Source organism: Antennarius striatus, chromosome 4 (genome assembly GCF_040054535.1).
Source record: "Antennarius striatus isolate MH-2024 chromosome 4, ASM4005453v1, whole genome shotgun sequence".
NCBI lineage: Eukaryota > Metazoa > Chordata > Actinopteri > Lophiiformes > Antennariidae > Antennarius > Antennarius striatus.
The window spans coordinates 15,304,959-15,332,305 of NC_090779.1; the positions used below are offsets into that span (position 1 = coordinate 15,304,959).

Sequence of the window (27,347 nt, forward strand, 5' to 3'; positions counted from 1 at the left end):
CACTGATATCTGTAGATTTTGAAATGGACTACACTTGGAGTGTGGTGTGTATAGGCAGAGTCCTCACACAGGTTCCCACAGCCTTATCCAGTGTCTCTGCCTCTGCCAGAGTAATGTGATGGATCGGAGGGGGCTGGCATGTATAACCGGGGACGGGGGCAACTGATCTTCAAGGTATGTCAACCAACACTGACATACCACTGACAGGCTATCTTATGCACACTATGGTGGAAGACCTTAACCTACAAACGTAACAACATTGTTCAAGCCATGATTCGTCTTGTCTTATTTTAGGGCCAATAAAGTTGTTGTTGGATACCAATAGAGCCACAATCATGTTACAGTAAGAAGTGTGTTGAAATAAATGAACAGTGACACAGAATTAGAATGAGTTAGTGTCATCAGGATACAGTTTAGGTATCACAAAGTTAGGACAAAGCATTTGCTGCTGTGAAAGTTGAGGGCAGAGCTTTCTTTTGTACTGCACAAACACATGTACACTAAAAGAATATAGTGTGAGACACTCATCAAGATACGCTATGTTGGCATGAAAATTGAAGGCATAATGGATGTTGACAATCCAAATGCCAACTTCAACCAATCGCACCACAGGTCACTACCCACGGGACACTCGTACAACATTCCTGCCCCCAAATGTTTTCTGCGCAGCCCATCAAACCTCACAGTCCCTTTAATTTGTCACTTCACACCCTGAATCCACTGGAAATCTTGTATTGCTTCATAATTATTTAGGTAGTATATAGATGTTAACCAAACTTGAATATGGCACAAAACATGCCATATTCATCAATATTCATTCTTTATTTTTGAATAATCATTATTTTAACAACTCTGCCTGTTTTCAGGTCTGACTTTTAGAATGTTTCTGATAGAAACATTCTAAAAGTACATTTATTCTACTATTGTGAGTTTCTTTTTTCGGTGCAGTTTAATGTATTTTTTTGCGGAAAGCAGAGTCATTGTTTTGGTAAAAGCAGAATAGAGCAGATCACAAAGGAAGTTTCAGGATTAATGAAATTAATCGATTTAAGATGACCTCATTCCTCTTGATGAAGGAAATATGTCAATATTGTCATACATGTAATCAATTAACTTGTTTAATCCAGTTTGTCTATTTAATCCCCGATAAAGAAGCAGCATACACACACAAACTTGTTGGGTAAGTATAAAGCAATGGCTTCTGATCTTCTGATCTGTCTTCCCTCTGATGGATGACAGATGTCAATACAAACTGTAAAAAAAAAAGAAACACGTCATATCAAGCCCTTGAATCTGAAACTAATCTCAACTCATTCAGTCCTGGATCAAGTGCAACAATTATTAATGGATGTAAATGAAACCAGCACGAATAATAAGTACTATACGCACGCCTGTTGTCAGCCGCATGCAGAGAGCACATTTAAAATAACTTTCAGACATCATTCTTGCTCTACATTAAAATGCTTAACACCACTAGATCAAGATTAAAGCTCTCCTCGCACAAATGCCTCCCCTGGCTTCCCGCCAAACCTCCGAATGACGGCTCTCTGCTGTCTTTACGCAGGCAAGAGCGCACAGCGTCCCCTCCCTCCGAGGCTGTCCCTGGTCTCCTCTCCCCGGCGGGCAGCTCCAAGACTCAGCTACCACCACCCCCCCACCACCCTGATCCCACATTTCCCTCTCTCTACCTTTCGTCGGAGGAAACAACCCGGTGTTACGTCATAAAGTGCAGGGCAAGCAAGACCGCGTCTGTGGAGCTATTCAGAGACATTGCTGCCAAACCCGGCTTGGGGCTACTCACCAGCTCACTGAAGCCAATGCAATTTTACAAATCCAACTCAGAGAGAGCAGCAGTATGTGGTAAGTCAGTCATACATGCATACTGTTTTACTGACCCGCTGGAATTATTATTTTTTTTCCCCCCCTCACAACTTTCTTCACATGACAGGTCTCTGATGCTGGCACATTGTGCACAAAACGAAAACAAGTGTTCACTGTGTCAAAAAGTAGACTGGTTTGTCCTGTAGCCCGGCTGGAAGCATCATGACATGATGAAGCAGCAGAGATTTGTGTCCCAAATATATTTCTGCAGCTTTTACTGAGATTGCTAATTCGCTGTTTTTCAAAAAACAACATGCCCCACGCTCGAAATAGGAACTCTGCCCCCATCCCAGAGGTAACATGGGACACGGGATTGAAGGAGATGAACGAAACCTGGAAAGGCGCTGTCGCCTGTCTCGGGGTGGCCGTCTTCTTTGTCATGACCATCGGGATCATATACTGGCAAGTGGTGGACCAGCCCAACAAAAACTGGATCCTCAGGGGGACTTTCAGCGGACTGATCTGGGAGAGAAGGACCCACTCGCTGGTCATACAGACCCTGACTGAGGACAAGACGTACGTGGAGATAGACGTGGGAAGCGGGGGGGACCCCGACACGGAGGTTCCGTTCGTGAGGAATCTGTGCTGGTGGAATAAAACGGAGTTCTGCTATACGTGGGACTCGGTTGCCGATGTGAAGATCTCGCTGGACGTGAACGAGGAGACGGACACGGAGTGTTACAGCATGACGTGGGCGCCGGTGCGCTGTCATGTGGAGCTGAGGGTGAGCGCGCTCTCATCAACACTCCGTAAAATGCCATTTTACGCACAATGTGATGTACATTAAGTATTCTATTAACGTCATTAAACGCTAATTGGAACGGGATTGCGTTACTGCTGTTACAAAATGAATGTGCAGCTTTAAAAAAAAAAAAAACAACAACCCCTAAATTTATTTTCTTCATCAACTACCCAAGTGTTTGTAAGTTGCAGTTGTTTCATACAACTCGTTTCGACTTAAGACACAAATCACAGACATGAATGGAGATGGAAAATGCAGACACGTTTTTCAAGCTTAAAAATCAGTCATTTCTTTCAGGGGTTGCATGTTAATCTGCTCATATGATTCTGATAACAGTGCTGCAATTTGGTAGCGTAATTGAATCTTATTCATATATATCATTTGATTTGTTATCTTGAAATTGAATTTGTGAAACCTCGAACAACCCACTATCTGTCCTGATTGATGTGATCATGAGGCTCGACTGACTCCCATCACCATCATTTCCCTTGTCCAGTCCTCAGTGTCACTGCTGTGAGTGGATTTGTGAATTGCGCTTAGTGTTGTGCCTTTTTTTCCCCTTCTCACTGAAATGAACTTTCTCCCCAGATTAATGATCGAAATCGTTAATCCATTGAGATGCGTGGGGAGGTTAATCTGTCCCCACTGTAACATTCCTCGCTGTAACTCCTTGTCATGTGGCGCAGCCATTCACAAAAAGCTTTTATAATTCAAGACGATTTTATTCCCCTGATTTACAAAATCCTGCACGGACACCTGCTGTGAAACTGCTGAACCAAGCGTGGGTTTGCTGACATTAATTAAATGAGCCGACATAAAATGCGTTGGAGACATTTCCTCTTTTAAAAAAAGGCTCCATACGTCTGAGACAGTATCACATAATATCCACCATCACTCTGCCCTGCATTCCCACACTATAGAGACACTAACTTCACTCATATTCATCTCAATGAAAGAAATTTGAATTCAAATTCATATTGTAAACACTCATTTTACATTCATCTTTAATTTTAATGTCCATGGAAAGAATGGCAATAATTTTTCTATCCTTACTAAATGTTGCTGGTTGCTTGATTGAGGGTTTTAGGGTATCGGATGTGTGTCAAGCAGAAAATATAAATTTTTAAATGATGTTTAGGTTTTTATCATTCAGCCTCTTAGTTTTCTTCATGTCCTTTCTTCCTCTCTCTCTGTGTGTGTGTGTGTACATCATCTTTTCAGGACTGCTTCTCCATGTCCAATGTGTCCTGGTATGGTGGTGCTAGTGTCCGGGGCCAGACGTGGCCCATTAATGATCAGAACGCCACCACCCAGCCCTTCATTGTGAGCGACCTGAAGCTCAATCCCTCTGGCTTCGGCTCTGCCCTTGAACGCTACTTCCTAGGCTCATCAGGTAAGAGGTCGCCATTGGACTGAGTGCGTTGTGTGTACTGAGGATTATTAGCGGAGGAGGTCATTAGCGATGGTGAGGTCATAGGTCATTGTCACACCAAGGTCTGCTACAACAAGAGGGACACTATTGTTTCAAATGATGCACAACTAGCTGCCTTTTCCACACATGCCATTGGTGCAGGGTTTGTGCAATAGCTCTGGAAATCTGACCTTAGAACAGTGAGAATACAATGTGTGGCATATGTGTCCCAGGATGTGAGGGAAGCCCCTGTGTGTTTTCATATACACACAAACACACACACACACACACACACACACCCTCATGTTTGTATTTGAGCTGAGAAAGTCGGTCCCACTGCCTCCAGAACCAGCATCCCCCCAAAACACAAGCCGACTGGATGGGACCGCTGGCCTACAAATAGAGCGTAACACAATACTGTCTGTGGCATCTCAGCTGATTAATTTTGGGATTATACTACAAAGGAGCGTAAACCACCTTTAGCATCTTAAATTAACTCTTAGGGGTACCGTGGTAATTTTCTTTTGTTTCTATTAAAAGGGCGACTTGGATAAGGGCCCTGCTGACTCTTATAACTCACCAGTTTATTTTTGAGGTGTTAGATTTTATCTTGAGGGCAAAGGGAGAGGCAGGGATCACTGGCGGATGTGAATGGTTAATATAACTGAGGAACGTGTGTGTGTGTGTGTGTGTGTGTGTGTGTAATGAGTATAGCATTCACCTCCAGGACTTTGGACACGAGTCATCTTTGGGCTACACTTTTGTTTTTACTGAGTTTTCATTAAGTTTCAAACCTTGTTTAATAAATGTGTCATGTGATATAATCATGCAATTTGATAGCAGTGTAAAGTGAAAAGCAAGACACTGAACAATCTTATTTTACATTCATTCTCATGGAAAAAAATAATTCATTAAAGGGCCAACCAGCATCCGGATCAAGGTGTGACGACATGCGATCATCTATCACAGGTGTTCCCGACTTTTTCCAAGAACACTTTTCAAATTAAACAAGTGACAAAACAACAGACGTTCCCCGGCTACGGGGATTTCAGGCATATGACAACTCAATTTGGACTTTGAACCCAAATTAAATTTATTCTGGGTGACTTTTACTTATCATACAGATCAGAATGCCACATGTTGTGGTTGGACTGATTACATTCATGCCTAGCAGCACACCAAAATAGAAAGAAAATAATGACATTTCCAGAGCATAATTTTTAACTTGAAACAAACTATTTGCTTTCCCGCTGTGGCCCACTAGACTGCACTATGAGAGCGACCAGAGGGCCGGGGTCCTTTGTTTGAACATCTACCATGACACCATCAATTATTAGCTGAGGTGTAACAGACATATATTTACACTCTGATGGAAACAGTGGCACACATGTACGCGTCCGGGTGGCGCGCATCATGCACGAGAGGACGTATGCATGCACATGTATTTTGTGACGTTATGTAACATGGTGGCTGGCTTAACCAGTCACTTGACTAAATCTCTCCTCCACCCATATGAGAGGATGTAAGGTTAGTATTGGGACCTCGTAACCCTTTGTTTTCCATTCAGATTTGCATAGAGGGGTAGAAAAAAGCATGCAGATGAGATGAGATCTAAATGAGAACTGTTTGAATGTTGCCAAGTAACAACACGGAGACACATACTGTACATTCCCCCAAACATAGCAAACTGATGCTCAGCAATGACAACAATGTCTATTGGAGCATTAAAAGTATATTTAACATGATATTCTGCATGAAGTTCAAGGATGTATTTGTTTAGCTCTTGGATCAATGTCTCGGACAGATTCGAATCCAAGTCACAACTGGAAAAAGGACTGAAATCTGTATGTGACTGCTTTCCTATACAGGAATAGAAGAAATGGTTATGGTGATTTGTCTGGACAGGTCACGTGCATGGGGTCCCTCATGCATACAGTCAAAAAAGTAAAGCTCAAGCATATACAGCAACGTAGACGGTCTTTCTTCTGATTTGGTTTTTGCTTCATGTCATGTTTTGGAGCAGATCACACCAGTTGCTTGTGACCCACAGGTACAACCAGCATCAATCCAGTGATGCACTTCTGATTTAGTTGTTGCAATAAATCAGAGGTGCTGCTCATGTGTTCACGAATCCTTCTCAGACAGTAGTTGTCAACAATTAGTTTTTATGTACTGTATATGAATGTTTGGTTTTTCCTGACATAAAAACATCAGGGCGACAGTCATCAGTGTGTCTGTCCATTAAATATCATTGTTTTCTAAAGCATATCTCAAAGACTATGCCCAAAACAAATTTTACGTAGCCTGTTATTAAGTTGTCCTATATTATGTACTTTTTCTTTTTGAAATTTAAATTTCCTACATATATTTGAGTGTTTTTCCGTGGGAATATGATTTTAAAGTGACTGTCATATCAGTCTTAGGCATGCAGGATGTGTCTTCTAGTTCCTTTGTGCACAATTCCGTTATGCACATGATTCCCTTTGCTCAGTCCTCAAACTGTTTTACTTTCCTCGCTTCTTCACATAGATTATCCAATTGAATTATGTTGTGTTCTAGACAGAAAGAGCTTTAAGAAACCAATCTGTCTGATCTGCAAACAACTGAACAAACACAACCAGATGATCCAGATGATCATTTCTGTTTCCTTTCATCTGTCATGGGACATATCAGATTGCCATCCTCTTCTTTTGCATGACTAAAAAATACAACTAGAATTTAAATTGTAAAATGGATTTAACATATTGGCAAATGAATGAATGAACAAACAAATGACTGAAAAAAGTGGGCGAACAGACAAACAGAAAAACAAACAATGCCATGGTTAACAGAGATGGAAAAAGAAGTGGTTTTAGCAGTTTCTGTGGTATAAAACAAATTTGTCTATAGACATTATATTTGATAATTGTAGGGATAACTTTATGCGACCATGGGAAGAGTTAATGGAATAATTTTTACAGAATGGACAATTAATGATTACTTACGGCAGCTAAATGTAAGACAATGCAAAAACTTTACTTTTTCTAAAATGTATATTTAATATATCTGTATATTTTGCATTAAATGCAAGTGACTACATACTTTCAGTTTGTCAACAAGAGAAAGTCAGTGTTTACTGTATCATCTAATTGTATTTGAGATACCTCAGGAGAGACTATTTTGATCCATAAACCATGACATTTAGGGCAGCAGTGCTTTTGACAGGATGAGGGGAGCCTGATCAAGTTGGACACTGTTTTCTAACAAATTCAATTCTAAAGTACTTGATTTGACACCGATGGAGTCCAAAGAGTTACAGCAGTGCTCCCGCCGAATACAAATGGTTTCTAATGAGTTTACACTAAAACCCCATGAGTCAAAAATGGTTGTACTTGGCACCCTTGTTGTGATAGCAAGTAAAACTGTTTCCTCATTGTCTTACTATGTTGGAGAATTTGATTTATAACTGGACAGCATGCAGAGAAGGAAAACCTCACCAAAAAATATCCTATAATGGGATTTTAACTAAAAGCAATCATCCAGTAATAGTCTGACCCTTGTGATGGGATTATTAAATCCCTGTAATTTAAATCACACCGGTATCATTATAAGCCTGATACTTAGTCAAGATAAACAATATTTCGCTAATGGTAATTTTCGTCAAGATCTAGAGAAGTAAATTTTTAAGATACATAAAATTTAACACCTCAGTGAATCAGCTCAGTTTCAGTTATAACTTGGTTCTGGTGGTGAGTCTGTAGTGTTATCTGTTATCTTACAATAAGGGAGTTTTCTGAATGTCCTATAAAAAACATTTTCAATCTGGAATAGTTTGTAATGTGATCAGACTTTGATTTGTGGTCAATCTCTGGGATGAGGTCATGTCATTTCTGACTTAGCATTGCCCGTGTTATCCACGAAGTTAAAAGAAAATACCTTTTAAATGACCCTATCAGAGAGTCCTTTTGTGAACAGTAATGGATTAGGTGATTAATAGATTTATTTATCTGTATTTTGATATAAAACCTTGATCAGACATATTATACCCCCAATATTCTTGAATCTCTTCTGTAGAAAACAAACATACTGCTGTTTGGGGGGAATTACACTGGCTGTTGATATCAGTCATTTCAGCTGTGTGAACCCGCTGTCTGCTGTGTGTGCATGAGACCTGTCTTCAGCGACTGTAGTTAGGAGCGCATTATAAATGTATCAGGCAGTATGGAGCTGTGGCTGACTTGACTGACTTAAGAAGACTCCTGGGGACGGTTAAAGAGCAAGGCAGACGTACTGAAAAACAGAATGGCAGAGCTGCAGAATGGCTGAATTCTGTATCTTAACAGCTGATATTAAATAGAATAAAAAGCAAGGAGTGGTAAAGTTAAGATAAGTAAAGCAGAGAGACAGGAGGGAAGATATATGCAACTGTGCAACAGAGTGACATTTGAGAGTATTGCCAACTGGAGGAACTTGTCACAGGCCCACCTGTCTTTATCCATACAAAAACAACTGGGCTACTAAGAACAGATTAGATATCACTGAAGCCACTTCCTATGAGAGGACTCTCTGGGAGACGTTGTCCAAAAACTTATGGTGGTGGTTTTTTTCTATAGTTTCGGAACTAAAAGTCTTAAGAGTTTTAGTTCTGAAACTAAACTGTTGACACCTCAACAGTTCATGTGTTGAGGAGTCATTACGTTTTCCACACCAAAGAAATACTGCATATTGTCAGATCACATGACATACCTCTGTAGTTTTGTTGTGAGTGACTGTCTTTGGGTTGTGTTGTGGCCAAAATAATTAAAATAATTCAAAAAATAATTACTGAAACCAACAGTTCAGTCACGTAGCTGCTGGCATTATTACTAAATGGCGAGGGTTTTTATTTGAAGTGAAAAATACAACATCTAATAAGGACATGCAAAATATTTTTTTTATGGATAGAACATTATTTTCCTTTAGTGAATATATATTTAACATATCAATCTAAATTTACCTTAATGGTCTCTAACTGATAAAATGCATGACTGACACAACATAACACTGTTCTGGATACTTTGTGGATTATTTATAAGACTTTGTATTGCCAAAGTGTTTGTGCTGTTGTAATTTAAATAGAGGTCTGTTCAAGTACAATGACTTTCTAACACAGCTGTCAGTTTAAATTCTAAAAGAGGTTTATTAATCACAAATGTTGCCAGTTTTACATTTCAAAACCACATATTGCTAAATGGTGAAATTTTAAAACAGTCATTACAACTTTCCAGTCATTATTATTATTGTCCATCATCATTATTATGTAGGAATATGATAATAAATTAATAGAAATAAAACATTGTTGTTACAAAATGATAAAAATCTGTTAACAATTTCATATTTATAGGCAAAATAAACATGTACTTAAAAAAATTTCAACAAACCAAATTGAATACTTTAAATGAATATTCTTCTAACAATAATTAGAATCTTTCCTTTTCTTTTTTTACTTTGAAGTATAATTTTATATTTTGAAAACTGTTCATGTGCAAGCAGAACATTATATCTTCTAATTTTATTGTAGTATTATTCTTCCTGTGAGGTCCTTTGTCTTTAAGTCTACCTGCATTTTTACATGAAACGGGTAGGTCAACTCTCATCAGGGTTTTCCCAAATTATTCTAAAAAGTTAAAGCTCAGGGGGATCCTTCTTGTTTTCGCAGCAGGCTTCTGTAGTCAATGAGAGCTCTGTTGCACTTTTGCTGGCTGGATCCAACAAAAGTCATGTGCTTTCTCTTCATGTATGCTTCATCTTACGTGCTTGTTTTTATGAGATCAGCATCAACGATTAAAATCAAGTAATTTTTGCAAGACTCAACATCAACTCCTTGAGATATTGGACCACCCCCTTATACAGTATATTCTTTTCACAATAGAATATATAAGTTCCAACATGGATGAGCATTACCTCTCATTCTCCCCTTTGGATCGCTGACTCCTGGCCCTTTTCTTTATTTCTATCGCTGACTCAGTCTTTCCATGTGGGATCCAAGGAAACGATACTTTCCTTCTCCTGCTTAGTTGTTGTTTGCTCTCTCAGAAGGAACTGGCCAAGCTCAACAGACAAATAGGGATAAAAGTTATGTAACTGTCACGTGTTTTGATTTTTTGTTTCAGATAATGATACTTAATCAACTCTACCAGTTACAAGGGACCCTTATGAAAACAATGATCAGAACAAGAAACATTATGACACCCAAAGACCGTAGTGGACAATCTGATCGTTAAAGATCAACCCAGATCCAAAGAAAGTTTTCAAAATGCATCAGTTTGGCCTGCAACTTTATTTGTTCTTCAAGGTTTAGCACCTAATAATAATGGTTAACATAGGTGAAATGAGAGCTGTGTTTTAATGCTGAAGAGCATCTGGTTGAGTCAGGTCGTTTCCTCTGAGTCATATATTTAAACATAGAGTAAGTAAATGCTCCAGTCATTCAGCTTTGCACATAGAAAGGAAACACTGCCCTAAAACGCTCTTGTGTGTCACTCAATAGGTCACCAGGAGGTCACTGGGCAGCTGCCCTGAAATCTAGACTCCCCTGGACAAGTCTGAGGTGACAACTGAAGCTTTGTTAAAAGCAAGCTGTCATCTCCGGAATGACAGGACTACTGTGTTAAAATCCTTCCACAACATTTGCGGAAGCCGATTGCCTCCCTATAATGGAAGATAGTGGAACTTTTTACATTTAGGATTGATATGACAGGATGTGTTGGTTCACCGTCCTCTTGAATACAACATCATAACATAATCAGCGTGTGAATGTTCGGGACAGTTCTGTTCCTGTCCGGAATAATGTCCACCGTTTTACAAATAATTTGTTTCAGCCAGCACTTTTGTATGAAGTCAGCCAAAACTTGATGTAGTTTTCTGAAAACTTTATTGCTGAAGTACGGTAACTGTACGCTGACTTCACCAGCGGAGACTGAAAAAACAAACAAAAAGAAAACACTCATTTTATGTTGGATGAAAGTATTTGAAAATGTTCGTGTCAGTCAGGACTTACTTTAAAAATGTACTTTTGATTCGTGTTGTCACATAAGTGAATCTATAAAACTGATTTTCGACAGAAGTTGAGCGAGGGAAACTCTCATTTTATCACGTTTTTCAGTGCAAGTGGAGCTGGAAATTTACAACCTCTGCAAGATCCCCCTCATGTGGCCATCAATTGCTTTAGTTTGGGCACAGAATCGAAGTATCCATTGTAGAAGGAAATGCATGCCTGATCAATTGCATGCACATGCAGACACACATAGTTCATGTTTGACCATACCTTTAAAACCCCAGTCAGTCAGTCTTCAGTTTCAGTTTTCAAAGGTGTCATAAATAACAGTGTAAATATGACAGGTGAGACAGAGGGCAGTCCATCTGGTCTGCAGCAGCTGAGAGTCTGACGGCAGTGTTTTTCTTCCAGGCCGGCTGCCCTTCAAGGGCCTAAACACTACATTAAAACCCTCATCACCCATCGGAGGGTGCATGAGGTCATCACAGCTACCACCTCCAAACACCCAGCTCAGATGGAGTGAAAGAAAGTGCAGAATCTTTATGGGTCCTATAAGTCCTGTACTGTTTTTCTTAGAGGTCTGCAGTTTACAGAGTGTTTGAAAGTGTGTGAGGAAGGCTTGGTGATTTGTGTTACCTCAGCAGCTGTAAAACTGGGCATGTGTGACTCGTTCACATCTCCTTTGTAATCTTTATATGTTTTACCTTTGCCTATTGGCCGCTTTGAAGATGAGCGGATACGATCAGTCAGGCATTCAATGCTGCTTCAAACAGCTGATGGAAATATTTTTGGACCATGGCGTTTTTATGGACTTTTTGTGAAAAAAGGGTCCCCCCCTGCTTCCCTTAAACTCATGGGTATCTCACATTGGCTATAATGTTAAGGCCTAAAAGTGTTTCGCTCCACTTTAAATAACTTTTGTTGATTCCAGCTCAGGTCTACAATCTTCATCTCCAGTCACACTCAGGTCAGCATCAGACTAAGAAGCTCTTGACTATGTGAGGGTGAGATATTCATTACTGATCAGAAGTTTGCTCAAAGGTTTTTCATTTAACTAAAGACAAGTTGTGGTGTAATTACTACTTTAATCAGCATGTGTAGTCAAAGGTGGGGTAAAAGTTAGATGTTTGTGAGCTGATCTTCACTCTTCTTTGATGCCCCGTGGTGTTATTTCCGATAAATAATATATATGGCTCATCACAAATGCAAACTCCTTTTCTCATGCTGGATGTATGTTGGTAAAAACACTACAAGACTGCTGTCTGCTGTATTGTGTTCGCCTCCATTTCCACCACCTGCATTCCGCTTCCATCTTCCTTAAAGCTGTAATGTTCTCTCCTCTGGCCCACGTTCTGCTGTGCCCTATAGATATAGATATCGTTATTGTTTTATTTAAATCTAAGGCTTGTTGTGCAAGAAACTCTGTTACTTAGCAAAACCTTCCATCCCAAAATGTATGAATCTGAAAAGCGGTTAAGTGGTGACCTTACACGCTGTGGGCAGCCAAGAAGTTACCAGTATATCTTTGATATTACAGACCTTCTGTGGTCACAGCAGAAGGTTTTCATACCCTGACATCGTCACTGGTTTGTTCCTGATCCTAAAATTTGCTATTTTGAGCAGGTTGTGATTAAAAAAAAATCACAGTGCCAAGGTTACAGACGAAGCATGGACCATGGTCCATATGGTCCATGGTCCATGCTTCGTCAAAAATGGATGGACAGAATTCAGTGAAATTTCATACGTACTTTCTAGGATCTTTTAAAATATGCATCTCATAAGTATTGTTTTCATTTTGATTGTTTTTTTTTATTAAGTATCTTGCGGTATGTGGACATAAATAAATATGGATAGCGTAGGTGTATGGGGTCATCTGTGTACTGCGTTCCATTCCTGTCAGTGAAAATCTGAATAGTCTCCTGATGAGGTAACCATGGTCACCTCTGTGGGTGAATGGGGAAATGTTGTCTTGTGTTGTAAAGCATTAGGAGTCAGTGAGGTGTAATTTAACAATGCAAGAGCAATATTCTTTATCAATAAAAACACTGTATAGGCACACACAGCTTAAATACTGTAAATATACAATGCTCACAAGACTGGGGAAAGTATTTTGTCATAAATTTAAATGAAAAATGTAGTTGAAAAATACAGATAAAAGTTTTACTGTGTAGATAAAGCTGAGAGGGAGAAGGTGGGAGTCAGGACGGGTGAGAAATGGTGCGGATAGGGGATCAGTGTAACCTGAGAGGGTGGAGGTATTCCTTGCAGGGCAGCTACATCTGAAGACAGTTATCTGCTTATAATTCCACATGTCCTCTAAAAGAATGTGTAGTCGTATGGTAAGGAGAAAACCACAGAACACCCAGATTGACTTTTTTTAGTCACAGGTGTTATCTTTTGTTTCTTAAAGGAATTAAATGAGACAAATAGTCATATCACGACTTACTGAATCAAAACCGGCAGGCCCTGTGAATTTTTTCGCTGTAAAATGAAGGGCATAAGCTTCACCTATAAAATCACTGAATTCTTTCCAAGTGTTTTCATACTATCAACACAATTTGGGTCTAAAATGATTTAAAGTTTTATTTCGGTGTCACGGTTATTTTCTTTAACTGTTTTGTGTCTCCTTTTACAACATATATACCTTTTTCTTCCTGCATTGGATAAAACCCTATATTTTCTGATTCTCCGAAGTGACTAGTTTAGAAGTATGATGTAATAACCTTCCTGACTCTGCTCACCTGTGCTTCCCACCTTGCAGGTGTTGCGGTGCTCGTGGCTCCTGACAGTCCCCTGCAGCTGGGGATGGACAGTGGACAGCAGTTCTGTTTGCAGTCAGTGCCCAGTATGGAGCGTTTACCTTTACAATACACTGTGTGTGTGGCACGCAATGTGAAGGCCGCTCACCAGGAAGCTATGCAACAACTCTCCCAGCATAACAGGAAGCTGCCCAGCTTGAAGGCACTCTGGTTAGTTCAGAGGGTTCAATTCTGATTAATGGTGACCATAACCCTTGATAATTTTTTTTGTCAGAAAGGGAATTCTGGGAGTTATTATAATACCGCTGGATTCTGATGTGCTCAGGGGTTCATTTTCTGTATGATTACATCCCCCAAAGCAGTGATGTATTGTAATTGTCAGTGTTTGTGTGTTTGTCCGTCTGTCCGTCCACCAAATATCTTCACAACCATTTTGGATGTAAAGATGAAAGAAAAAGCACATTACTCAGGCAGCAAAGGGGATGAGAATGAGATGATGACAGATTTCTACTTTTGAACATTTTTTTTGCACATATCTCAGGAACCGGATAAGATAGAAAAACGAAACAACAGGCGTTATATTCAGGGAGGCAAGGGGATGAAAATTAGATCACAACCTTAACCTTGAAAAACTAGGTCAAGGTCAAATTGTCACATTAATACCTTTTTCAACATTAAAATGCCCAGAACAATATTGTAGGTTGTCCTGAGTCTGCTACAGTATACCTCTGGCAGTGGTCAACTTACAAATATGAAATGAAAAGCCAAATACACGATATTACAATACATAATTAATTGCGGTGACCATTATGAAATTAGGTCAGGGTAAAACTTTGAATTCATTCAGGGGTGTTGCAGTCTCTGACTGCTTTGTTCTCACATGTGTCCAACAGGCTGCCGTTCTGGAAGCTCCTCACCAAGGTGGATTCAGGGCAGAAGGTGGAGAGGGAGCTGAGGACCTTCTCTAACCGTCTGAAGAGACACCAGCTGGGGGAGGGAGTCATCAGCCTCAATGAACATTCCACCACCCTCCTCTCTGATATGGTATTTATTCAACCACTGCTGTGTGTGTGCTGTACTGTACAGTCTCTACCATCAGTCTAGAAACATTTAATAGCCAAGACTTTAAAAAAAAAAAAAAAAAGATAATGTCTGAGAGGTACAATCTTTCAATTGGTTGATATTGAAATTAAAGGGGATCTTAGTTTATCAGTGGCGCAGTGGGTAACGCTGTTGCCGCACAGCAAAGTGGTTCCGGGTTCGAGTTCCGCTCTGTGCGGAGTTTGTATGTTCTCCCCTCGTCTGTGTGGGTTCCCTCCGGATCCTTCAGCTTCCTCCCACCTCCAAAAGCTTCAGGTTAATTGGCTGGTCCTAAATTGCCCGTAGTATGTGCGTGTGTGTTTGTCTGTGTCTCTGTGGTGCACTGGCGTTGCGCCCGGAGTTTCCCCTGCCTCACGCCCCTTCTCAGCTGGGATAAGCTCAAGCTCCCCGCGTCCCACAACAGTGGAGTGGTGAAGGATGAAGCGATATAAAGATGAATGAATGAATAAATCTTAGTTTAACATGTAGTGCACTGAGAATGAAAGTTATATTACTATAAATATGAAACTCAATTTCCATAGTGATCCACTCTACTGTGTAAAAAAAAGTAAATGGAGGTAACTCTGATTTTTACTCCATTTATGATGAGAAAGTTTCCAGCAAAAAAAATGACTTTTTAACAACTCAAAAAAATCACTATTTAATTGCCAACCTTATTTTGTCTATGAAATAGTTGGAATAGTTTGAATTGTCTTCTTGTTTTTAAGATCAATTAGACTTTACACTGTCTGAGTTATACTTCTGTGTGTGCTTTTGCAGTTTTTGTAGTAAATGACTGATTTTAATTGTCAGTTTCAGTAGAAAAAAAAAAAGATCATTTAGGAAGATGTCACTCCTCTTAAACATCATTATTTAATTTGAAATGTAACAATGTAAACTAAATAAATAGACTAATAAAATCAGGTTAACTTCATAATAATTTCAAGACCGTAATTATAGAATGTGCAAAAGTTCAGCCAGTTAGGGTTATTGAATTTACTATGGAATGTTTTATTGTGTATGTATGTCATAGGTTAAAAAAAATCACTGACATGTAAAACGTTTAGAAATGAGAGAAGTCCTGCAGCCTGGTATCAAAATTTAAAAATGCCTCTTTAATCACACAAATGCATCTGGGTCTCTTTGAGATTGCTGTAGGCGAGAACCACACACACACACACACACACACACACACACACACACACACACACACACACACACACACACACACACACACACACATATTCTTATTATACTTTATTATTAGTACTAGCTAGCTCCTTTCAAAGTTTCAACATGCAGAGCACATAAGCAACATCATGGCCGTGCCAAAAGGTTATATGAGGACAATCCCAAGGAGTGTAAATCTATGTCTGCATGCGTTTTTCCATATCAACGTGTATCCCTTTTTTGTTCACCCTTTCGATGCTCTGAACTCTTAAATACTCCTCTTATTGATCTTTGGGGATCCACCAATCACTCATAATCATCCCAGTACATAGAGGAGGGTTGACCTTAATGTTTGTCCTTAGAGCTGGAGACAGACAGGTAGTAAAGAGGGAGGACAGGTTCACGGAAATGAATGCAGACCACCCTACCTCCTGGAAACTTTGTGAAGTATGTGTTCAAACTCACAAACGTTATATATCAGACACTCCAAAGTACGTTTTAGGTATTATAATGTGGCTGTGTATTTTGCTGGTGCACATCTGGTATTTTTAACACAAAATGACAGGTGATAGTCTTCCATTTATTACATGCTGATGTTTATTATTGTTTCACATTCATCCAGTTACTTTCCATGAATATTACTGGGTACTGACTGGAAACAAGACCACAAGGACCCCAGGCAAGACGATCTAATATGATTCTTAGTAATATTCCATTACAAAACAAACGTAGCTAAGAGATGGCAAACAGAGATCTCAGATTGCTCTCAGAGTGGTAACTGTGGGATGGGGTAGATTTGAGTGTGTTGAGATTATGAGGGATTTCAGCCAAACACTAACTTGAGTAGGCCACCCTGACACCAGCTTGATGCTGGGATTTAACTGGGACATGCGCAATTTAATCAGAATCCCCGTTACCAGTGTAGGCGGTGTGAAGTTCGATAATAAGATGAGGTGAAAATATAAAAAGTAATGCATTAGTGGAATGAAGTCATTGAAGATTTGTCTTCACCCAACATTTATTGAATTTATTTTCTGGAGAGCCTTTACAGAAATGTGGCTGGTAACAAAAATCCTCAGTAAAAACTAGACTCCTTGTTCGCTTTTGTAAAATAAATCATCAGTCAAACCACGTCCTTTGTTTTCCATAATAATTTGTTTGCCACAGGAACATTCATGCTTCATATTTTTTCCCAAGAGAATAATACCTTCAAAAACCACAAACTATTCAGTGTTTGGGCTTTCTTTGTGTTGGGTTTTATTCTTTTGATAATCATGTGGATCTAGAAAAGAAACCTTTTAAAACATATTGCATAATATGTGCTAATCCACCTTTCTTTCCCACAGCAGGTCCTGGAGTAAATCACTGTGCTCTTAAAAGTGTTTTTTCCCCCCCAAGTTATGTAATCTGAAATCTCGGCTTGACTTAACCACGAAGGATTATAACATATGTTAATAGCTCTGACAGAAGTCATATTGTCAGATCTGCTACCTGGAAAACCAATGCCTCACATGGTGAGACTGATGTGGCAAATAAAAAGCTACTTGTCACTTTATCAGATTTATGTATAAATATCACCATATTTATTTATGTTATTGTTTAGCTGTTTGTTTGTTTTGTCATTCTATGGTAAAAGGTTTGCCCGTTCAGGACTGGTCAGGTTGTATGTCTCCGTCTCTCTGCAGGACCATGACTACCTCAACAGCAGGAAAAGGGGGATGTCCGAGAGATGGACCAGGGCCCTCCCACTTATCAAGCTTCTTAACATTTCCATCACTCTGTCCCCTTTCTTGGGTGTGGACACCACACAGTTCCACACTTCCCTCATGGATGGCACAGAGGCCTACTGGCTCAGTTTCCCCTCAGCCCCTCAGGGACAGCTGGTGAGACCTGAGTGCAGCACACTCATCATGCTGTAAAGCACTTAGCTGTGTCTTCTGAATGTAGAACTTTTTCTTTAATTAAACTTGTAAGAGCTCTCTTGTAAAAGCTCTCTTCCTATGAAGTGAGGGATATCACAATGTCACTGATCCATTTAGCAGACATATTCCATGTTTAAACCATTCTAAAATATTCAGCTTTCGTCAATGAATGAGAAATCTAGTCTTTGTAAAAAGAAACCAGACCCTAACTTTTTCCAAAGGGGACTCTTTCCATCTGCCCTGCAGCCAATCTCTGTTGTCACGATGCAGTTTGATAAAACGCAGAGCCGCGTAAACATGACCTAATCCAGAAAAAAGTGGGGGTGCAACAGTAGAGGCACTGTGGTTCATTCAATTAATAACCAAAATAGAAAATGACTGTTGTGTAAAATAAACCCTGTTCTTCAGATCCCTGTGATGAGTCAGTGGCGAGGAATGTTCTGTGTAAAGCTGAACATCACCAACCCTGGAGCGGTGAGTTGGTTCCTGGACAGAGTTGGAGCTTTGCAGGCCCATTTGGGGATGGAGTATGTCACTTTGGAGGGGGGCGAAGGGAATCTGTTTGAGGAACAGTCCCTTCGTCCGCCACACGCTCTGGCTGGGGACAAGTACATCAGCCTGCTGGCAGATGTGGGCGCCAGGATAGGAGACTCCACTATTGTGACAGCAGGGACACGGTAATGCCCTCAATCTTGATTAAATACATTATCAATATGAATTTGTTAGTTACTAATAGGGGTAAATATATTATTATTATATTTGTGCCTCAGGTCAAGCCATAAGCCACTGTTTGTGAAAATGACCCTCTTGCAGTCTGACTGGAGCTCAATGGGCCTGAAGGGCGTCATTCCCTCCCTGCTGCACCACACTCTGCTGGGATACAATTTCCTCATTCCTGATGCAGTAGGTAATAAATCCACAACCTATGGGTGGCTTTACTACCACATTACGGTACTTCCATCAGGTGAGACTAGTAGTTGAAGTAAAAAAAATCAAATAATTTGTGGTAATTGTTATCTCAGAAAGTCGGCAGTGTCATAAAGTCTCCCCATGTAGATTGAGCTTGAACGCCATCTTTCCTAAGCAGTGGAGGGATATAAATGCAGTGTATATCCCTCTTTGGAGTCCAGACACTGGTGGTGGCAGCTGATGATCCTGGTGAATCTTTGAAGCCTGGGTGGCGATGGGAAGGCGATGTTAGGGCCGACAAAACCAGACATCAGTATGATAGTGACTTGAAGGTGTGTTGCTGAGCTACAGAGGGATGTGACGTCTGATGAGAAGAATTAAACTGACAACCCACAGATCATGATGGAGCATGTGTGAGAGGTGTGAATAACAGACCAGCGTGACAAATGAACTACTGCCACAATGTTTACCCAGGAGCTTCATTTCATATTTTTTAACGGCATTCAAACAAAACAAATTGAGCACTGTCTGAAAGCCTATTCGCTCAGCGCTAGTATTTACAAGATGCGCTTGAACGCCCCATCATGTGAACAGCGGATGCAACGCGCTGATATTGTGTTCATGCTCGGAGATGATGAAAGCAGAGTTAAGTTCATTGCTACAGTTACATGTGTAGAATCGAGATCTTTCAGTGTATGTGTGTTAACCTTAAGTAGTTTCTCTGTGTGGGCCTGTGTGACTAGTTGGTGCAGTTTAATACTGTAACCTGTTGTTCGTGACTTGTAACGTGTGTAATTAGAGTTAGGCTCTCTTTGTGTTTATATGTAACTGTGCATGCACGTTGTGCATTTACTGTTCATTGGGTTTTACTGCATTGTTTACATCTTTAATGTGTTTATAGGTACAGTAATGCTATTGTTTTACAGCTTTATGACAAATGTTACTGTTAGTTTTATGACTGTTATACTCATTGTATTATATTTTTCTCTTTCAGTTTCTGTTTAGACCACACACACACACACACACACACACACACACACACACACACACACACACACACACACACACTATATATATATACCTGTTGCTCAGAATAAAGCCGATTAAAGGATTCTCTGACCGCAATCTATCCTTAGTGTCCACATCCCTAATTGAACCCTGTCCATATTCTACAAGCACAATTATTCAGTTTTTCACAAAAATAGATAAATGAAGAACAAGTTTTAAATATAAATATTTGGTATAATTGTGTGGTTTATTAGAGCCCATCAAGCATTTTCTTACTAGAGGAATAAGACTTGTTTTGTTTAAAAAATGAAGCGTAACAAGTTCTCACAGGATTTTTGGAGTGGCCTGAAGACATTAATGGCCAGACATTCTGTAGTAATATTCTGTAATATTCTGTAGACATTCTCTAGTAATATCTACTGTAAAACTGGTTGCACTTTGTGTAAATTTGTATGTGTGTCGTCAGTGAGCATTGCCAATGTTAGAATAAATTTTTTAAAATGTTTTTTTTAAAAATGTAAAATGTGTTAAACAGTCATGAAATGTAATCTACAGGATTTACTATGATTACAGTTAGGGAATGTCTATGTCAAATTGTTGTGTGTTAAAAAAAAATTCTAAATTGAATAATCCTGACATTTATTTTGATTTTTTATTAATGATTACTGTCAATGAATGTCAAGTTTAAATTAGAACCTGTGTTGTCTGTAAATAGTAAAATGCACAAATCCTATTGATTACATTGCATTTGTATGTCAGATAGTGTTTTGTCCAGCGAGGTTAAAGGTTGTCTCTCAGTTTGCCCAGGTTTTATATCCACTACAAAAACCACACGACTCACTTCTTAATAGATGCTTTTTATTATTCCAATTTTAAAAGCCAGAGGAAGAACATGGTATCAGTAAATTTTCCGCAAATACTTGTAATTATTATTCTTCACCTCTGCCCATCTCTCTCTCCTCACAGGTGGTTCTCTGTCCGGCGAGCTGGTCACAGATGAGGAGTTGTTCATCCGTTGGCTTGAGATTGCAGCCTTTCTCCCTGTCATCAGTTTCCACACACCACCCTGGGTCTGTGGAGAGGATCGGGTATGCAATGAGAATTTTATTTTAAAAGCACACAGAAATTGGTCATGTAACTCTTCTCCAAGCTTCTCTTCCTATGGTTGCTGTTGGTACATCCATAATCCATGTTTAGTGTATTAAACCAACAGTAACAAGATTCTTTGATTGCAGGGATTGCTTTTAAATATTAACAGTACAGAATCGATCAGGTGTTCCAAATAGGAATTGGACAGCATCCTTTTCTTTTGCAAAATGGGTAATGCTTGAAAAGAGACGAGAGAGGCAGTTTGTTGACCCAGTAGCCTCTTCTCAGCTGCTCGAGTCGGTACTAAGAAGCTCCCATCACAGCGTCTGCAGAAAATCTCCAGTCCTCCCAGCAGGCGTGGTAGAACAAAGCCGTATCACTCTCTACTGGAAATCAGGAATGTACTGTTCACCATGCACCATGGCAAAACAACACCTGGAGTTTCAGGGAGTTTGGTGACAAACATCAACACCCTTCACACTGAGGGACAAAGACTCAGGTTGCTGCTTCTCAAGGGTGGGGGTTATTTTTTTTGCCCTGTCCTTTCCCTTCCCTTCTTCCCTCAATGGGAGTGATTGTTTGGCCCACTCCCAACATCACCTGTGGTTATGAGTCCATCTGTTCTGCATTACAATCCCTCCAATACGTTTACAGCTCACTCCCTAGAACCGTTTCGGCAGGAATGATAATGAATTTGAGGATAAGCATTGGAAAAATATTTTATTGCGGTAATTAAGATTTCCATGAGTATTTGACAAGCTGGATAGAGGGAGAGTGTTCAACCATTCTTTTCATTCACTATTCAATGATTGTGGCAGCATAAAATATGGGTTGTGATTTATGTTGCGTGACAAAATTAGAAATATGTCTTTTTGACAGCTGGATATTTGACAGCAGCAGCATTTTCCATTTTGGCCTCTTGCATTGCCCTCAACATAGAAACTTTGGTGAAATGAGACTTTTTGAAATTTGAGAAGAGATCATTCCCGACTTTCACAAGACACATTTCTACATGTTTTATTCTTTTAATGTGACAGATTTTTGTTTCCAGAATGTGTGATACAACAGTAAATTGCAGACATTCTCTGCAGGAAACACACTGTAATCAAATGGCAATAAATGCCTGGCTTGAAAAAGGTACAGTCGAGCTTGGGTTGTCACTACAGGTTCACTCCTACAAATGGTTTTCAAAACTTTCTCAATCCCAACTCATAAAAATAATTTTTTATAGATGTGGTCAAGTTTTGTTTTTGCCATGGGACACTGAAGAGGATGTGATCCTTCCAGAAATTATGAAATAGTTTGGCCAGAGGCAGACAGGAAAAAGACTTTTACAGTATCAAACCACCAAGTGGACAATGAGTTTCTCTTAAGCTCTGTGTGCGTGTCTAGGTCTAGAGATTTTTCACAAACATCACTGGATGAGTCTTATTGAAAGTCTTCAGACTGAGCATTTAGAATAAGAAAGAAGGAAGTTACTTTATTAATCTCCAGTGAGGAAATTCTTTTTTGTCTCTTAGTTAACATAAATTAAAGTGTTTCTCCTGAAAGTAAAGCCCCAAGAAAGGCCAGACAATGAGGCTAATAGACATTTTCATAAGCTAACTTACCATGACCAGTTGGTACATGGCAAAAATTCTGGTATTGTCAGTGCAGTATTTTACAAAAATAACTTTTTTTCATATAAGATGTTTATGTTCTATCCATAGGTTCTAAATCTAACTTGGACCTACATAGCAAAGCACCAGAAGAAAGTGGTCCCGCTCATAGAAAAGTATGCAGAGGAGTGGCGGATAACGGGAAACCCCATCTATCGGCCAATGTGGTGGCTCAGTCCCAGTGACCCCATGACCTTCACCATCGATGATCAGTTCCTCATTGGAGACGAGGTGACCTCATGTTCTGATGGGGAGAGATTGAGTTTCTATCGGCATCCAATATATATTTGATAGTGTATCAATCACCCTCCTGAGGTAACCTGATGACAGCTGAGTCCCTTTGACCAAAGTGTGTGTGTGTGTGTGTGTGTGTGTGTGTGTGTTTTTCCAGGTCCTGGTGGCACCAGTGGTGGAGAAGGGGGCAGTGCAGAGGGATATTTATTTACCTGATGGTGGCTTCCAATGGCAGGACAGCCAGAACGGTCAAGTGTTTGACGGGGGCACATTCCTCCAGGACTATCCCGTGCCCTTGGAGGATGTAGGTGTTTTCTTACGGAGAAGCTGAGTCATGTGACCTGTCCTCTGAGTCACCTGAATTATCCAGTTACTGTTTGGAATCAAGTCTTTTTTCAAAATATTTGTGCTGTTTTCAACTTGCACTTTTCCACTAAAAACCATTGACCCTGTCTCAAGACTCTGTCCTGAGATCATATGTAGATTTTTTTTATACTTGCACTTTACAGTTCAGAATGATTTGTAATTTTTTTTTTCTTTTGTATTTTTTTTTCTTCCTTTTCTAAAATGTTGTTTGGTTTTACCTCTTGGCTGATTTGTTTTGGGGACTTTTTGATCTGTTTTGTTAGGTATGTAAGTTCCACAGAATCCTGGGTCTTTACATACTGCATTTCTATAGTCTTTAAATTTTTAGCTGCTGCTGGCTCTCTTGATAAGGAGGAACAATGCAAGCCCCTTGTTTGCTTAAAAAGAATCTGAAACTCTCAAGACGACCAAATGAAGATTTACAAGGACATAGTTTAATGTTTGATAGGGTTTTTTTTGTTGACGTTTGTTTTTGGCAGAAATGCTTACAGATGGAAGTTAGCTCACTTAAAGCTTGGTACCAAGAACGACACACCGTGGTACCGTAAGCCTTGTTCATTCATCTGAAAGGCTTTTACTTGAACTTTGGAGGCCAATGGGCCGACATTTTATGAATGTACCTCAAGAAATGGGTTTTCATTGCTTCATAGAATCATCATGCAAAACGAACAACCACCCCTCTGCACTTATTCTTAGTCTTGTTTCATTTAATTTATCAATTTATCGATTTGTTGGACACATGTGGATGTTCCATGGTACTGTAGGCCAGATGAAGTTGAGGCCAAGCCACTGTAATTGTCACTCTGGATATGTATTTAAATTTAGATCTAATATTACCTTCTCACTAAACTGCTGTAGTAAGGGTTTAAATGGGTTTATTGTGTTTTGTCTGATGCTGTGTCAATGTGTTATCTCACCAAATGGGTGCCAAAAGCCTTGCTGAAGAAGTAAAGGAGATTTTTAATAGTTATTTTAAAATGATGGAAAATTGCTCTCTTGCAGAGAATTGCATGATGGGACTGTCACTGTCCTCATGTCTGTCTGGTTGAATATTAAGCTGCTACATGCAGCTGATTAGCTGGACCGTTCAAAGGTAACAATGTTTACCTACCAGCACCTGTAAAGATCACTGATTAATAGATTCTGTCTAGTTTGCTTCATCTGTGCAAAAACATAAAATTGTGATTAACCTTTATTTACCATATAGATATGACTGGGGTATCTATTTTGTATTATAAATCTTGGCAAGACAGCAAATAAGCATCAAATTAAACTATTATTCTAATAAGACGATGGAGAACAATTTCTTCAGATGGCAAAACACATGAGTAGTGCTGGATTTATCAGAAGTTATTGAAAGTATTGGCTAACATTTGAAGTCATGGAGACCACTAGATTAAAAACCCTGAGTAATTCAATTTATGCCTTCATGCTTATACCTTGTCTTAGCTTATTCTATAGTTTTCTCATCCACTTCCATTACTTGCTTTAATTCAGTAGAATTTTTATAAAAGATTTTTTATTTGACTTGAACCCCGACTACATGCTGGAGGCAAGTCTTATGTAAAATAGACTGGCTACCTCTGACAAGGCCAAACAATTCTACATGTCTTATGTTTGCTAGATCATAAAATAAATCACACTTGTTGGAGATATTTCTAAAACTGAATTGTATTTCTGTAAAGATTACCCATTACAAATACATAGAGATCCAGTAGGTCTGGATTATTTCCTAGATTTGCATGACTCTGTACACTGTCATACATTTCAATACCATAAACACATATGATTTGTCTCATTAAGGATTATTGCCTGAAAAGGAGTCACATTTCTAGAATGATTATGGAAAATGTAGAAGTATCTTTCAATGTTGAACAGTAGGGAGACAAAAATCACCTCAAATTCTAGATCCACATCTACACCATATTATAATGGATTTATTGTCTGGCCCCTGCAAATCCCCCAAAATAAAACTTTTATATATTATTCTTTTCTGCTGGCAAACAAACATACAATGCATCCAGCAAATCGGCCAATGGACACGGGTGAAAACATAACCTCTGGGCAGAGGTTATGATAAACTAGCCCATGGAGAAATGTAACCACATTTGCATTGCTGTGCTATTGATGTTAGTTAGCTGTCAGTGCTCTTTGGCAGTGACTGTCACTGTTAATTTATTCTTCATAATATCAGCAGTAATAATACGGACTCTGAAAGCTTAACACTTAATGTACCACAAAACTGGTTGTGTCATTTTGATCGATCAAGTTTGCTGCATCAAATCAAACACTCAGGTCTGCTGAAGCATATCAAATCACCTAATGTCTTAGTTCAGTTCGCAGCACATTGTGAACACCTTGACGTCTTAATCTCTTATGGAGCTGAATGCACAACGGACAAACTGTGACTTCCCAACAGAGTCCGTCGTGTGTGGGGCTTATCACGCTCCAGTTCTAACACTTTTATGGAATGCTGTGGTATGTTCACTTAAAAGTTGCAGGACAAGCTTTAATGTGTTATTCCTTCTCTCTACAGACAGAGTGAACCATGTGCCTTACTATGCCACTCTTAAATCTGGGCAATATGAGTGTCTGGATTATTGCAGGATCAGCAATGTACATATTACGATGACTGTGCCATTACAAATGTTTTCTCTTCTGTAAAATCAGAGCACTTAGAACGACAACGTTGCAATAAAGTTTACATTTTCAATAAATGATTTGTTTTTACTCTTGGAATTTGATGTTTAAGTCTCGGCCACACAAATGTGTTTGTATGCATCCATGCAAGTGTGTGCAAGGCTATTATTAATACTCCTCTCTTTTCCTTCTCCATGTCAGAAAGTTTGTGTCTAAGGTGTATACTATCTGTGAGCATGCTGACGACTAACGTCTCCGTTAATTCTACTTGAACCTAATAAAAGTTATTTATAGCCTTAGTGGGCATAAGGAGAGAGATTCTGAGGGGAATCACATTCAGCACAACCTCTCCTAATCCTCTCTTCCTTACCTTTTTTCTCCTGCTGCCCGTTGGCTGAGCTCCAGCTTGGGGCCCCAGGCTCTGCTCCTTTAGCACAGTTAGACAGGTGCAGTTGGCCGCAGCCATACATGACCCTCGACACCCACCGCCGAGCTCACCCTCTCCGTTTACACTCTCACCCTAATCACTTAGATTCAAATGGCACATTCAAAAAATCTGGGCACAGTTTTCAGCCAGATATGATTCACAAGACATTCTAGTGTAGCTCCATGGTTTGTGAGGTGATGAAGTTACAGTGTTGGAGGCTTGATACCCAAAACCTTATGTGACCTCCATCAGATCATATGATTTTTTTAAATTGTTAATAGAAATTTGGTTTAATGTGAATAGTTTCTATGAAATAATAAAAGACAGCATTATCCAATTATTTTGTCCTCATTCGACTTGTTACACTCAACCCAATTAGTTTGGGGTATAACAGAGCCTTATGTAAGTTGTCCAGCAGTACAGGAAAAACGAGCTGTCCTGCCAAAATCCAATCATGAATGACATGATTTACTTATAGGTGTTGCAATGAAAACATTATTCTCCAATGAAAAAAGCTGTCAGACAAAAAAGGGACATCCCTGCTCCTACACGAATGATTAGCTTATAAAAAACAAATTATGCAACATCGGCCCTCCGCTTGCATGAGAGTGTTATGGAAGAAGTGGCATAAGAAGAATTAAACTGGTGACAAGCAGAGGTTGCAGATCTCTCCCAAAGTCTACTTTTAGAAAGAGCAAGTCAAGGTTTTGAGTTTCAGTGTATGCTCTTGAGTGAATGGGTTTTCCAGCTTGCCAATTAGGTGTAGAATTTAAAGTCTTCCCTTCCAGAAGCCAGCTGGTTGACTCTGTTGATTATACTGAATGCGTTTGTCCTAGTTTACCTCCAAATCTTAGATTTTGATCAGGAAAAAAACACTGCCTTTCTCCTAAGCAAAAACCCTCGTTGCACAAAAAGCCAGATAAAAAAAGTTTTTATTCATCAAACTCATGAGGTGATGGCATTCCAAGTTTTAGCTGTGGAAGTAATCCTTTAATTAAAATGGCCAAGCTGCAGGTTCCCAGAGTAGGTAGGGAGA

The 27,347-nt window shown here is 39.5% G+C and overlaps 1 protein-coding gene across 1 annotated transcript; it reads left to right on the forward strand.

The window, feature by feature from the left end:
- Nucleotides 1–1,756: 1,756 nt before the first annotated feature.
- On the forward strand, nucleotides 1,757–25,938 carry si:ch211-236l14.4 (SITS-binding protein). Its single transcript, XM_068314062.1, has 11 exons — nucleotides 1,757–1,860; nucleotides 1,949–2,605; nucleotides 3,845–4,016; nucleotides 13,811–14,018; nucleotides 14,702–14,852; nucleotides 17,744–17,941; nucleotides 18,389–18,657; nucleotides 18,751–18,887; nucleotides 20,864–20,985; nucleotides 22,696–22,875; nucleotides 23,036–25,938. The coding sequence occupies exons 2-11, from the start codon at nucleotides 2,135–2,137 to the stop codon at nucleotides 23,207–23,209; spliced, it is 2,082 nt and encodes a 693-aa protein (XP_068170163.1). The 5' UTR covers nucleotides 1,757–1,860; nucleotides 1,949–2,134; the 3' UTR covers nucleotides 23,210–25,938.
- The last annotated feature ends 1,409 nt before the right edge of the window (nucleotides 25,939–27,347 follow it).